Source organism: Plectropomus leopardus, chromosome 9, assembly GCF_026936395.1.
Source record: "Plectropomus leopardus strain MGB_pleo_1.0 chromosome 9, ASM2693639v1, whole genome shotgun sequence".
Classification (NCBI taxonomy): domain Eukaryota; kingdom Metazoa; phylum Chordata; class Actinopteri; order Perciformes; family Serranidae; genus Plectropomus; species Plectropomus leopardus.
In genome coordinates, this window is record NC_142184.1 from 27,720,329 (window position 1) to 27,734,824 (window position 14,496).

A 14,496-nucleotide genomic window follows, 5' to 3' on the forward strand; every position below is an offset into this window, starting at 1 on the left:
CTCATCAATTATCACTGAACTTACATCTGCACAGCACTAGGTGGGGCTGTTGTGCTGTGGGACATTTCTCTGTCATCAGTTACTTAGGACAGGGTTGATTGATGTTTCCTCATCCATCCTCTGACATTTGTGGCTCTACTTTTGCCATGTTAAATTTGGGAATTGGGTCTATTAAAAAAACAGACTTATGTTGTTTTTTGTTATGATGCTCTTTGCTCTGTGAAAAGTTGTATTTTCTTTCTTTTTTTATTTAAAAATATGAATGATGATGGACAAATAATGCCCATGAAATGTGATGCACTTCTAGTACAATTGCCCGTAATGATGGGAAGCTTAAAATTTGTTGAAATTATGTCCAAGGGTTGTTGATTCAACTTACCTATGGGTTTTAAGGCAATATTTAATGGTGTATTAGACTGGATTGTAGAGATATAATAGATACTATATTGCATGGGTGTTTTATATAGTATTTGTTCATATTGACTGATCCAAAGACACTATAAAAGCATGTCCATAAACACACGTGTTTACCTGAATGGTGCGCATGTGTATGTGCGTGTGTATGTGTCAGGAATGTAGTAATGAGACACAAAAGGAGGACAGTATATAATCACACAGGAGGCCTTTAGTTAGCCAGTGTAATCAGATAGCCCTGCAGACAGACAGGTTCTGGAGGAGAGGGAGCACCTTAAAACACACACACACACACACACACACACACACACTGACACAGAGACATGGAAAGACACGAACACACACTTGCACAGATTCCAGTGAACAGGCCGTGCATTGTTGCTCCACTAATCCGACTCTGAGCACCTCCACCTCAGCAGTGATCTTGCCTGGAGGGTCGGCGAGATCTTGTTCTCTTATATCTGTTCTGTGAGTGGAAGTTGTGTTGGTCCTGTGGAGGGACACTGAGTGTGTGTGTGTATGTGTGTGTGTGTGTATATACAAGGAGCATGTGCCACTTAAAAAGTGTCAGTTTGTCCAAAATATGAAGAAAAAAAAAATCTTCTCATTACCTCTAGGGGGTATGTACCCACACAGATCTGTCTTTGAGATCTCTGCGTTCACTTCAGTGGAAACGAGGTGAATGGAATTTTGTTCACGATGCTCACAGCAGTGAAAAAATTGTGATGACTGATGGTAAACAGAAGCTTTTTTTGCTGTCACAGAGACGCTGAAGCTGCTTGCATGGCCTCCATTAGCTCTCCATCGTACTATAAATCGGCTCTTTGAAGGTCAAAGGTTCTTTGTCAGTCTTTCCATTCTGTCGTTCTCCAACTAGAGTTGCCAGTCTCCAGGTTTTTAAATGATGCAGGTAAAATTAAATCAGATTTTCATCCTGAGGTCACTTTTACATTTTGAGCTCCAACTTGATTTATTTATTTTTGTGATGTATGTTGTGGTTTTTGTATGCCCGCTGCCCCCTTTTTTTTCCTCTCTTTCAAATTCAGACAAAACAGAGATCATGCAGTCTATTAAGAAGTGCTGATAAATCAAGATTCTGTGACTGCATTGTCAGTTTCTCACTCCAAATGCTTTCAGAAACATATTTTAGTGCATTTTAGTGTTTTATTAAGAGATCATTTGTAACCAGCCAGCTGCCATATTGTTTATGGATGAGCCAATACAGACTTGCATCAAGTCACCCACTAGTGGGAGTGTTTATTTGTCTGTTGTGGCACAATGCATTCTGGTAATTGTAGTTTTTCTACCTCTTAAAAAAAACAAGGTTAATTGTAGGGCTTTTTGCCTTTATTTGTCAAGACAGATTAAATGGAAAGGCGAGAGAAAGGGGATGACATGCAGGAAAAGGGCCACAGGTTGGAGATGTAGCTGCGGCCGCTGTGCCTTTTGAGCAAAAGCAAATGCCACAGTCCTTTTTTCAGTTTTCTTTGGTCATTTAGTTCCAATTTCAAAAGTATTTGCATCTTTCTACTGACAGACAGCCCAGTTTTATGAAAAGACCATCCAAGGACCCTCTCTCTCTCTCTCTCTCTCTCTCTCTCTCCTCTGACATGTTTTCATTTATTCTATTTACAGTTTTTGTCTTTTCCTCTTTGGTCTTTCTCTTGATGGATTGGTCAGATGAAGGCATTATATTGGTATGGTGGTTTAAGGTATAGGGGTCTCTTTCACTGAGATGTGTGTCTGGATAATTTACACAACACACCATCACCACTTTTCATAGAGGCTGTTTCTTTGGAACACAGTAGTTCCAGAAAATTGTCTGTGGATTTGTCCAGATAAAAAAGGTGCATTGTTTCTGGAAACAGATATTGCTGTTGAGTTTTAAACATGATTTTCAATGAATAATTTTACCAAATTTCATTAACCTTAATTTTATTTGAGTGTAGGCAGAATGGTTTTTTTTGGTGGGGAAGGGGGTGAACTGACCCTTTAAGAAGTAGTTCCTTAGCATCTGTTCCTTAGCAACATTAAAATGTGCTTATGACCAGCGCAAAAATATCATGCGTAATCTGTGTAAATGATTAATGAAGATAATGTGACATTTACACTTCAAAATAGGTTAGTAACATTTTAAACTCAGGTCACTAATAAAGTAGATAAAGCTAGATGTCCATCACAGTTTTCTTTATTTCCTCTTAGTTATGTTTCCATGCCTTTCAGGCAGAATAATGACGTACTGTGTGATTAGATAAGTGGACAGTACTGTTGTTGTTCTAGCTAATTAATAGTTAACAGGAAGTTTGGCCTTCATCATATTAAATGCTGGTTCAGCGAAGCACTGCAAAAATTATGTCATCAGTAGGAACTGTTTCCTAATCGGATAATGATTGGCCACTTCACATTTCAGGTGACAGCAGTGTATGTAGAGGATTACAAGTTTCCATATACGGCTGTAGCTTGGAGGTGCCAATGAATGATTGGGTTGGGATTTTTGTGTGTGTGTGTGTGTGTGTGTGTGTGTGTGTGTGTGTGTGTGTGTGCGCATGTGTTTGTGCTTGTGCGTTTGTGTACTTGTATTACTTTCATTTTAAGGTCCAAGAACTTTTTTGTTTAAGTCTGTCTTGCTGACTGTCACTTTTGCTTCTTCTGCTTGGCTGGTTAGTTTAAGGTGAAGGTCACCTTAAAGCTAATGGGATTGGAAAACAATTATCAGATCTTGCTTTCAACAGTAATACAAGAGTATATATGCACGTGTGTGTAATTTGTCCATCTGTTTACCCCCAGCCAAGCAGAGAGCAGCTGATCGAACACTACCTCAACAGTACCCAGCTGGAGGCCGCCTTGGACACGACCTTCATGGGGTGAGGCTAGGCCATTGAACCCTGGTTTCTTTGTTTGTGACAATAACATTGTCCAACAAAGCCATTTAGTCTGGAAGAAAACCAATAAGGCATTCAAGGTCACTCGCATTTGAAGACAATGCAGGTGGTGGTTCGTGCAAAGAGGAAAACACATTTCGAAATATCTCTTTTTTTAATAAATCAATCCCCAAGGGACGTTTCACCTCATGGTCTCACTCCTTTGGGGGTCGGTCAGTGTTTTTCCCCTTTGATCAGGATTTGCACAATACTGAGCATATTTAACAGATCATAAGATATGTATTCTACACTGGTATTATCTCAAATGAACTTAGACACTTCTATATTCAACATGTTTCACAAGTGTAACAAGTTAAGACCTGTCAGAAGAGTGCTTTCATATAGCTGGAAATGTCTTAAGATTTCAGTTCATTTAATATTTCAATTGTTGTTTTTGTGTCCTGTCTTACACCCAGCAAATGTGAGTCCATCTCCCCCTTGGACGACCTGGCCTTTGACATGTACCAGGACCCCGAAGTTGCCCACATCATCCGACTCCTGGACCAAAAGAAGCAGGACATGGTACGGCAGGAGAAATTTGAGCAGGCCAAGAATCTGAAGCAGGCCATCGCAGACCTGCAAAAGGTACTGTAGCCGCTGGGAGGCAGACTGGGTGACTACAACACATCGACACCAAATATTTGCTCACATGTTTGAACAGTATGCACCTCAAATAGCAGGATGTGTTCTCTCTTCAGGAGTTACTCACAGTCTGAAAACGTATAAATTAGTTTATATTTAAAGCCGACAAAAAATTAAATACGGTTCTAAGATTATTATTAAGCTCAAGTAAACCAGTCGCTGTTTGGCTCTTGCTCCGCACTGAACACACAGACATGAGAACAGTGTTAATTTTATCCTTTAACTCTGCAAAAAGTGTGAATAAGCATATTTCACAAAATGTTGAACTACTCCTTTAAGACACTTGTATTACAGATTTTGCATTCTGCTCCATTCACACCTTTTCTAATGAATATTATTTTATTTTTCTAAAGAAGGGACAGGCTGCTGAAAAACAGCTGACCCCTTTTATTTACCATAACAGCATTTTAAGGTTAGATTCCACTATTTAGCTGTGACAGTTTGGGGTTTAGAAAATGTGCCTTTGTTTTAGTACAAACAAGTAGCATGTGAACGCACAGGCTCACAGTCACACAAGCAGACGTTTGCTAAACATCTCTTGTTAAGGGAAGTATTTTTTTCCAGCAAAAGGCAGAAGATTTTTGGCAAGAGGGAAAATACTGGGATTTGTTCTCCCAGTATTCAGTCTGGACCTGTAATGGAATGTAAACAAGTACATGTACTCTACTTGATTTTTATCCTACCACATTTCAGTTTAAAAACAATTATCTGACAGTTACAGCTACTAGCTACTCTGTAGATAAAGCTTTCATGTGTGAAAACATAAGATGATCTCATTAAATGTGATACATAACTAACACTCTTCCACCATTGTTCTCGACCCCTTTAGGCCATGTTATCTCTATTGACTTTCGACAGTTATTTTTACTTTGCAAACAACTGGTAAGTAATTCAGGTCCCAAATTCCACCCACTGGCACTGCTACTGATAATAATTTCGCTCTTGCAAATTTCAGCTTTGTGAGGCTTGTATTTCTCTGACAGACACCAAGTGTAAATTCACCACCGTTTGTGACAGTAGTTGTTAAACATTGTTCAGATTCCTGTCACTGACCTCCTTGTATACAACGTTACCATGCTGACCATGAATTCTTAATAGGCTCAACAGCTGCAGTGATGGTCTTCGGGTAGTGTCTGTCCCACTCCTAGCCACAAGGCTTTCCGTAACCAGATAACACACACACATACACCCACTCACTAGCACCTTGTTAACATGGAGGAAAAAGCAGTCACCAATGTAGTCATGCTGAAAATCCCTTGTCATTGCACCCTTAGGATGTCAGAGAATGGTTATTATTTTTTGATATCTAAAAAGACATGACAGAAGAAGATAAGACAAAAGGCAGAGAATTGGCCTGGTATGTTTCTTCAGCTATTTGGCCAACTTGGCATTGATTGGAAGAAGCAGTGGTGCTCATGGCGTAGAAAGAACTACATGCTAGAAAACCTGAATATAAATTGGAGTTTCAGTGTTAATTGCACTACTTGGTTTTGTCCAAAACAGAGTGTTGATGCTCAGGCTGTGTCACTTGGCACCTTGTTAGCAACTTAATTCAGCTTTATGGAATTTCCTGACTTACTGGAAGTTGCTGTCAAATATCCAGCCTGTTTCATCATGTGGCACACTTACTGCTATGCGTAACCAGGGCTGTAGTATTCGGCCGGGCAGAACTGCCTGTGTCAAATCCATGTCCATTCCCAAATATGCTCTAGTTTGGTTTATAGGATAATTCTGAGTAATTACACTTTGGGTCTGATTTGTTTAAGTTTGGTTGTTGTTTCTGTTGGTTTTGATAACAGTGTGCTCACAAGAGTAATTGCTGAAATTGCTCTGGGAACACAGTAACACCAGTACAATGAGGTCCAAGGCTGTAAAAAAAAAACACAAGCATTTTTACGATCAGACAGGTTGTAAACAAGCTGACAATTTAGCCAGATTATCTATGTCTTTTTCCTCAGAGGTTAAACTGAAAGTGAGTGCACTTCAGATGTTGGTAATAATCCCTTAGTGCACGGTAAAACAGTGCACAGAAGGTACAGTCTGTCGAAGCTGAACCAGGAAGTTATTCCGACTTGGTCATACCTCTACCGTTCAACATTGTTTTCTCCTCCAAATAAATGGTACTAATCTGGGGTTTTCTTTACAACCTGTCTGATCGCATGACTAATGTTTCTTGCCTGTTGAAACTGTTTTTAGTAATGTCACTACTTTCCCAGGTCTCAGCAATTCGCTTGATGAGAACAATGTTGTTATCACCAATAAGATTAATAATTATAATAAATATATAAATAAAATAAAATATATACATTTTATTTATGGGAGCCTTTCATAGCACGCAAGGACACCTTATAACACACAGTTAAAAACAAGTAGTAAACAAGTAAACCATAGTTATAAAAACCAGGTATAAAATCATTATTATAAAATCTTTATGATGCAAATCTCCGTGTGTGTCACCCTAACATCAGGCTGAATATGCCACCTTGAAAAGGTGTGTTTCCAGACAGAATTTGAAGGTGGAAATGGAGTCAATTAAAAAAGCATTTCAATAAGATCAAAGTTGTAATAAACTGGAGTAATCATTAAAAAAAAACAACATGGTAAGAACAACACCAGAGCAGATTAAACTTAAAAGCTCATGAACAGTGTAAAAACTCTATTTTCCCTAATGAAATGATAATGATTGATGCTTCTAAATGCAGTCGATATTTCAGCAGTAGCTCTACTTTCATCTGTAAGATAAGTACAGATGATGGAAAACTCGTAAAGTGTCAGCTGTAGAAGGTAAAGATAGCAGCTAATAATCAAAAGACACACACTGGCTTAAATCCTAAGACAACACAAGACAATGAGCAGACTCATTCAGCAGCTCCCATTTTTACTGCAGAGCTGTCTCTACCTCTCTTTGTCTGGGACTCTTCAGGTGGGGGAGCGCTTGGCTCGGTATGATGTTGAAAAGCGATGTGCAATTGAAAAGGAAGATTATGATCTGGCCAAGAAGAAGAAGGAGCTGATGGAGGAGTACAGGAGGAGCGTCTACCAGCAGCTGGAGGTCCACAACTTGCTGGACAAGGCAACGGTGAGTCAGTCACCAACCACTGATGTACTGTGAACTCACAAGCTGATCTTACTTTTATAAATCAAGGAAACCAATTGCCTTAATATGAGCAAGCAAATATAAACATTAATTTTGATTTATGTATATTTACATACTTAATTTTGCAGTTTATTCTAGTTTTTCTGTGAAGTTCTTGTAATTTAAAAATGACGAGTGAATTAACTTGTCATAAATCGGCCTGACATGGAATCCTGTTGAAATCTTAAGTAAACAAAGAGAAAGATTTTGTCTGAATATTTGTATATATATTTAAGATTTATTTGTAAGCCTTTTAAGAGGGTTCGTTTTAATTGTATGATTTCATTTGTTTCATACAAACAGTTGTCTTGTCTCAAGATTCTCAGAATAGTATTTAGTTCAAATTAAAATAATCCTATGAACTAATCCTTCTTTGTTACTCTGACTTTATTTGTCAAACTCAATCAGTTCCCTCAATACAACCAAGTAAACACAACTGTTCAGTTAAGTCAGACTAACCTGGTTTGATAAATTTGCTTACTAAAAAAGAATACGCTTATTTCACTTATCATTTTTAAGCTACAAATAGATATAAAGTAAAGAGTCAGTAAGATCAGGTTGTTAGATTTTACAGTGTGGCATCTCTTCTCAATATGTTTTTGTCCAAGATTCTGGTGGTAAACAAGATGAGAAATTATGGGATATTAGAAAAAAAGGCTTATTCTTTGTAAACTGAATTCTGTTCTGTCATCCCACCATGTCTTCAGATCACACAGGCCACAGATTCATCCCCAACCCGGGATCCTCCCTCCCTTCTGCCTTCTCCAAGTCACCATTCGGTCCCTACCGAGCCCCTTGTGTCCTCAGACACATTCAGGAAGGGGAAGAAACCTAATGCTCATCAGAACCAACAGTCAGACGCAGGAACTGTTGCATCCAAACTGAGCAGCCAACCTGACACGCCATGCACACCTGCTGTTGTGCCCAAGCTTGATGTACGTGATACTTTTTAAAATGCCTAGATAATGCAGCACATCACAACATCTCCAACACCTGCACATACTTAAAAACTGTAGCAACTTCTCCAATACTCATTTGTTGAAGACAGTATGGATAGTCAGTATTGACAAACCCAGTGTTTTCTCATTAATGATACAACTGTAGACACCTTGAGCTTGTTCTGCTTGCATGAATCCCTTTATTGTTGTAAAAATAACCTAGCACCTTGGGAACATGTCTCCAGCCTTAAGCCTCTGTAGTGTTGGAACACAGAGCACACGGGGAGATTATGACCAGTGGGGGCTTTTATGCTTTACTCACCACCTCCTGAGACCAGCCCTACTGGAGGTTGGGTTTCACTATTTAATTAAAAGCGTGCAACAGTTGGCTGACTCCAGCGGCTGCCAACCTGGCCTGAGGGCAGGGCTTTGAGCCTTGTACAAGGCAGAAGGGTGCCAGTTGGCCCTGGGGCATGGAAGACAGTGTGGACTGGATGGAGACTGGGTTTGTAAAGATGGGGTTAAACATTCATTGTCATCATGATGTTGAATGATCGACCTATTCAGTGATCAAATGCTAGTGAGAGATAGTGAACATGGGTAGAGATGATCAATTTTTTAAAAGGATGGACAGACTGAAAGTGTAGATCAGTTTTCTTTGTATTATTTTGTGTGCTGAGAAATTTGAATACAGTACTTGTATGTTAATAAAACAAAAAAGTGGAAGTTGTAAATTATATGTTAATATCACATTCCAAACTTTAAATACCAACGTTTTTGCTTACAGGTAACCAGTGTGCCTTATGATGAGAGGCCGCTACCAGCCCTTCAGAGGAAAGACTGGCCTGTGGAGGCCATCCCGAGCCCTGCAGAGCAGCACTCGCCCCAACCTGATGCCCAAAGGACTCCACGCAGCCCTGTGATAAGCGGAGAGCCAGAGCCCCTGACAGAGAAGGCCCAGAGAGAGGCTGGTCTTCCAATAGAGGTCTATGGAGAAAGCCTGGTAAGAAAAACAAAGGCGGAAAATGTTGGTTTGCTAAGCAAACAAAGGGTTTTACTTTCTATGTTTTTTTTCTAAATATTTACTCTGACAAATATTTTTGGGAACTTAACTTGCACTCTGATATTATAGCCCTATTTCTGCTGTCCAGATTAAGTTTTATCAACAGCCCTCTCGTTACGTTGCAATTTACATAGATCCGAACAACACCGGCATGATGTCACCCCAGTATATTTCAGATGTCATGCCACTGTTCCAAACGCAGAAGACAGCTTTGACGTCGAATTTGACATATAACATACAATTCAGACAGCTTACAAAGCCATAACAATGACATTACATGGCAACACCAATCATTACCACTGTGATAATGATTATAGATTATTGATTTATCAGTAGGATTATTGATGGCGGATGATCTCGTCCTCTGCTCTGAGAGTAAGTAAGTTCTCAGACCTCATTGTCTCCCCAGCTTGCGGACATTTTTGACTGCTGTAAATGCTCAAGCGAGATTAATTATAATTAGATCATATCTGATCATCTATCAACGTAAAAATATGCCTTTTCAGGGGATGTCTTAGTTACAGTATTAGCCATGTGAATCAGCCATTTATAGTTTAGTTCGTAAAAAATGACCGATAACGGTTTTGTGCTGTTGTTTTTTGTAAATTAAACATCCTTGTGTGCAGCTGGCAAAGAAAGGAGCAGGGGGGGTTGCAGGATGAACTCAAGCAACCAATGGTAGATCTTCCTGCCCCTTGACCAGTCTTTTGTCTCTCTTCTTTTCCAGGTGGCTGGGGCGTATTCCAAAACCTGGTCTCACAGAGAGGATGCTCTCCTGGCTGTGCACAAAAAGCTTTTGGAGCTGTCACCCTCCACCCCCAAGGAGGAGCTGAGAAACATGATACGAGCTGCAGTCGTCCTGGTCAAGAAGGCCCTCCTGGATAAAGTATCATCTGTGAGTTTGTCCCCAAAAGAAAATTGTCCTGTTCTGACTGCTGTAAATGTCCACGTTAATTGAACAGGAACTGCTGCCAGTGAAGCCGCCCTATTGAGGCGTTATGGATATGTTTACTTTGTCACTGTCAAAGTCGTCTATAAATCATGTTCTCTGGATCCAGTTACTAACATTCATGTAGTTAAATCATAAGCACACACTCACACATGCATACTCTTAACAATGTCCCCCCTGTCCCATATGCAACCCTAGTTCTCTCTCCCAAAGCTGGCTTCCTTAAACAAACAGTTATGACAAGGATGGCCTTGTAACCCCTCTCTGGAAGTCATCTACAGCTTGTATGGTAATGAAAAGATTAGTGCTGCAATACTTCTAGTGATTCATTTTCCTAGCCGCATTGATACACAGAATGCTCTATTAAGAAGTCAAGAAGTAATTTGCTGCTCCATAAATGTGCTTCACTTCACTTCATGTTATATATACCTTTCTTTGGCAGTTCAGTGGTCAAAGCTGCAGGTCATGTCATTACATTGTGAGACTGAATGTAGCCTAAGGTATTTGTTAGATGTCTTCCTGATACTGATTGCAAACACAAAACTGCCCAAACATTAAAAATGCGCCAGTAATTAAATTGAGCTCATTGTCTCTCTCCATCTGCATACTCTAACCAACTCAAACTAAACATTGACAAGTCTCACCTCTCTGCTAATTGACATCAGCCTGGTGCTAACTTTTCTTGGAAAGTCGACTAAATTTGGAGCTAAACAAACACTGCCCCTCTCCATAGGTTTTTCACGCCTCCTTGAAGTTGCTACGGCTTCTGCTGAGCCAGCTGATCCCAAGTCTGGGGCTGGGCCGGGCAGAGGTGACCTACTGCATAGATCAGACTTGGCCCAACCTGCTGTCAAAGACTGGAGACTCAGCCAGCCGCCTCCGGGGCGCGGCCACTGCCTTCATACAGGTATAATAACACACTGGACTGACATGGTACACAAGTCGATTTCCATTTAACCTTTTACTTCTTGTCAGACTACCCTCTACCTCCATAGCAGCTTTGCTTTGACTGAAGAGATGATGAATTTGTCTACCTCCGCTATCTTTCCTTATGTAAAATTTTTGTAAAATGGTTTTGTTTTTGTTTTTTACCACAGTCTTTATTTTTTTCCTCCATAAAACAATGTGCAACATACTGAAGAGGCTTTTGATATCCTTGGTGATAGACTCATTTGTTTATGGCTATTACAGCCAAAATTTGAATTGATTTCTGGAAATTAAGTTTTAACACACACGAACTAGGTGGAACTCCTGTCATCTAGTAACAAACCCAAAAAGCCTTAAGTACACTCCCGATCCCATGAGGCAGGCCCGCATAAGGTTGGAACTGTTACCAGCATGAAGGCGAAACCCGAAACACATTAGAAATCAAACCAATACAACATTGCACTGATACAATAAAATAACAACCATGCATACACGAATATACACAATTAAGTGTTGACAACATTAAGGGCAAGTAAGAGGAGTGAGATGATAGTACATGTCCTCTGAGAGTGCTAAGAAAAATTACCTCAAAATAATGATACTGCAGCAGTACACAAAACAGTGTGCACATAGAGTAATCATGTACAGATGAACAGTTATCCTGTAATATCCAGAAATGTTTCTGGCTTACTTCTTGTTCCATCTTTTTCTGTTTAAGCCTCAAAGACAGCTAAAAAACAGAGCAAAATACAAAAGAGTTTGATGCTGAATCAGTTCTCCCCTTTCAGGAGCTGATGGTACATATATAAGAGCCATTGCTCCTTTCATATAGAAATCCTCATTTGTTCATCATGTCGACCTTGATCTCATTATTACCACATACAGGCAGACGGCTGAAGGAGATATTGTAGTCATCAAAGAGGAGGGAAATGTTTTGTGAACTAAGACGAGAAAAAAATGTTATGATTCATATAAGGGTGGATCTGTTATGGTTATACATTTTCAGCTGTTTGAGAAAGTCATAAGATCACAGCTGAACTGTGAAAGAATGAATGAGTGAATCTCGCAACCCTCTTAGTTCTGAATTATTAGATTAGGTATAAGCAGATGATAATTTCTTTACTAAACTGTCTTTTTCAAGAGGTTGGATTTCTGAGGGATAAAAAGACATTATGAAATTCATCTCTTGATGATTTTCATAGACATATTTTCTGTCTGCTTTCTTGTTTTGGTATTGTTAAGAAAAACAATTGATTGCATTTAAAAAATAAATAAATGTATAAAATTGTCAATGTAAGTAATTATATAAATAAACTTAATGTAAGTTTGCGCAAATCTCAGTGAAGCAGCACTGTAATATTGAGAGTTGCTATGACTAACATTGACAATCGATATATACACATAAAAATCATTAACCTCATCAGCAACCACTGTACGCAGGGGAAGTTTATTATTTTGACATTTATTTATGCTAACAACTGAATCTCACACTCCAACTTAAAGCCAAAAGCAAACTGTAAAAAGATGACCGTGTATGCTTGGTACTATTTTTGTTATATGCTACTCCTCAAGTTACTGAACTGGAGTATCCTTGTTATGAAACTTGTTATTTAAAACCAGGGAGGATACTATCCACATTATTTTAATACAGCCCTAAATGAATTTAATAGGCCTAAACTGCAATTACATTGCAAGATCATGCATTTTTTTTGTTGTAACCATGTTAGTATAGCCTTAAAGTACAGAACCAAAATTCTGTGCCATTATTTAACATTAGTATACTGCAGACACTATTTTTGTGTGTGATTATTAAACAATGGTATACTGCAGAAATTATTCATAGAAAAGCTTAGTTGTATTGTAGGGTTTGATTTATAATTGTGACATACGGCATGCTGCAACCAGCAAGTATTAGGCATTTTTGCATGATAAATGGCTTAAACAATTAACAAATTTGTTGTTAATCTGCTAATGGATTAATGGTATAATTCTCAGGCTGAATTCCTTCTGTAAGCACGTACATAAATAACCTTTACGTCAGTAAAGTAATAGTGTCATTGGTATGAGTAATAATCACAGTAGATAAATACACTCTTTACTGGCAGTGATTCATATGCACCTGCAGGACACACATTAATATTATTCATTTGTGTGCTTAACTGGGGTTTTTATGTGCATGTTAACACAGATAATGGTTTCGGTAAGTCGGTGCAAGTCTGCATTCAAAATGGAAAAAAGGTGCCTTATTTCCACGCCACACAGTGAGCAAACAGAGGGTCAGAGCTCCAACGTGTAAAATCCAATTCAAATTTCCTCCAAAGGCTAACTTTGAAAATATTCCCCATGTGTGCTCGGTCTATCTCTGTGTTTTTGGATTGACGCAGTAGTTTTATTGGAATATTTTACTTTATCGCTCAAAAACTGTGCGTGATTCTTCCAGGAAAGACGCACTATCCAAAAAAGGTTCAGAGTTCATGTGAATTGTAAACATTCTGAAAGAGACTTATGTGCCTCTCTATTAACACTAAGCTTATTTGAGTGAGCATCTGAAGAAACAGGAAAGATATTTATGAAGATAAATTAAAATGATTGCCTGACCTAATGTAATTCTCTAATATGATTATACTGTTTAACAGAATGAAATGAAGACTTTGTTTTTGTAGATCAGTTCCTGTATTTAGCCTGTAATGTTATACCACCACTGTATACTGCAGTTAGGAAGAATAATGGATACATTTATTTTAACACCTTTCATACGTGTATTGCTTTTTCACCAGAGTCTATGTAACTGATAATGTGTCTTATGAATGAGGTTGTGTGTTTTTATGCAACTTGCCGATTTACCGAATAGCTTAACCATAGGTGTTGCTGTTTTGCTGGTAACCCTTAGCTCTCAGATTTAGCCAGTTTTGTTTACTGGTAGAGTTTTCTTTATTATGTTTTGTTTAAGAGCTAAAGCATCCACCACTCACCTAGCTGAGAGGTTTTTTAAGTTGCTGGAAGGACAAATACAGAAACAAACTTCTGCACGTTAGCATCTGTGCACTGTATTTAAGTAATACTAATCAAATAGAGTGTGCAGATCCTGTTGTGTATATTATTTGTTTTGTTTCTAAAAAGAATCTCGTAACGTCTCAAGTTAGCTTTCCTAACACAACATTGACCTCAGAGACTGATTCATGCCTGCATGCAACAGTGTGCTATACTGCAGCTTGATACACAGGGTGAGTTAGGAGGTGTCTAAGGTGTTGTCATGCTCTGCCCCAGCCTAAAAACAAGCCCCATGTTGTAGTCACACTGACTGCTGAGACTGGTTCCTTGTAGCCTTTAACTGGAGCAGAGCCAGCAGTTCGGGTGCTATACAGAAGAGGTGGTGTTTGGCATTTGTGGCCCGTACTGGAAGTTGGTGTGAACACGTAATGTGCATTTGCTAACTGGTGTCTGTTGCAGTGTAGCTCATTCATGGGTGTGTGTGTGGTGAGTAAGAAAGGGAAAGAGGTCTTTAT

General features: G+C 39.0%; 1 protein-coding gene across 2 annotated transcripts in view; it reads left to right on the forward strand.

Annotated features, from left to right (window-relative positions):
* The window catches only part of cep104 (centrosomal protein 104), a 36,165-nt gene that overhangs the window by 3,922 nt on the left and 17,747 nt on the right, over positions 1-14,496 (forward strand). For both annotated transcript variants that reach the window (XM_088082427.1, XM_042492177.2), the window contains exons 6-12: positions 3,202-3,278; positions 3,752-3,920; positions 6,901-7,056; positions 7,821-8,048; positions 8,839-9,054; positions 9,842-10,009; positions 10,797-10,970. In XM_088082427.1, coding sequence (XP_087938553.1) covers positions 3,202-3,278; positions 3,752-3,920; positions 6,901-7,056; positions 7,821-8,048; positions 8,839-9,054; positions 9,842-10,009; positions 10,797-10,970 — 1,188 coding nt within the window. The remainder of the gene's footprint in view (positions 1-3,201; positions 3,279-3,751; positions 3,921-6,900; positions 7,057-7,820; positions 8,049-8,838; positions 9,055-9,841; positions 10,010-10,796; positions 10,971-14,496) is intronic.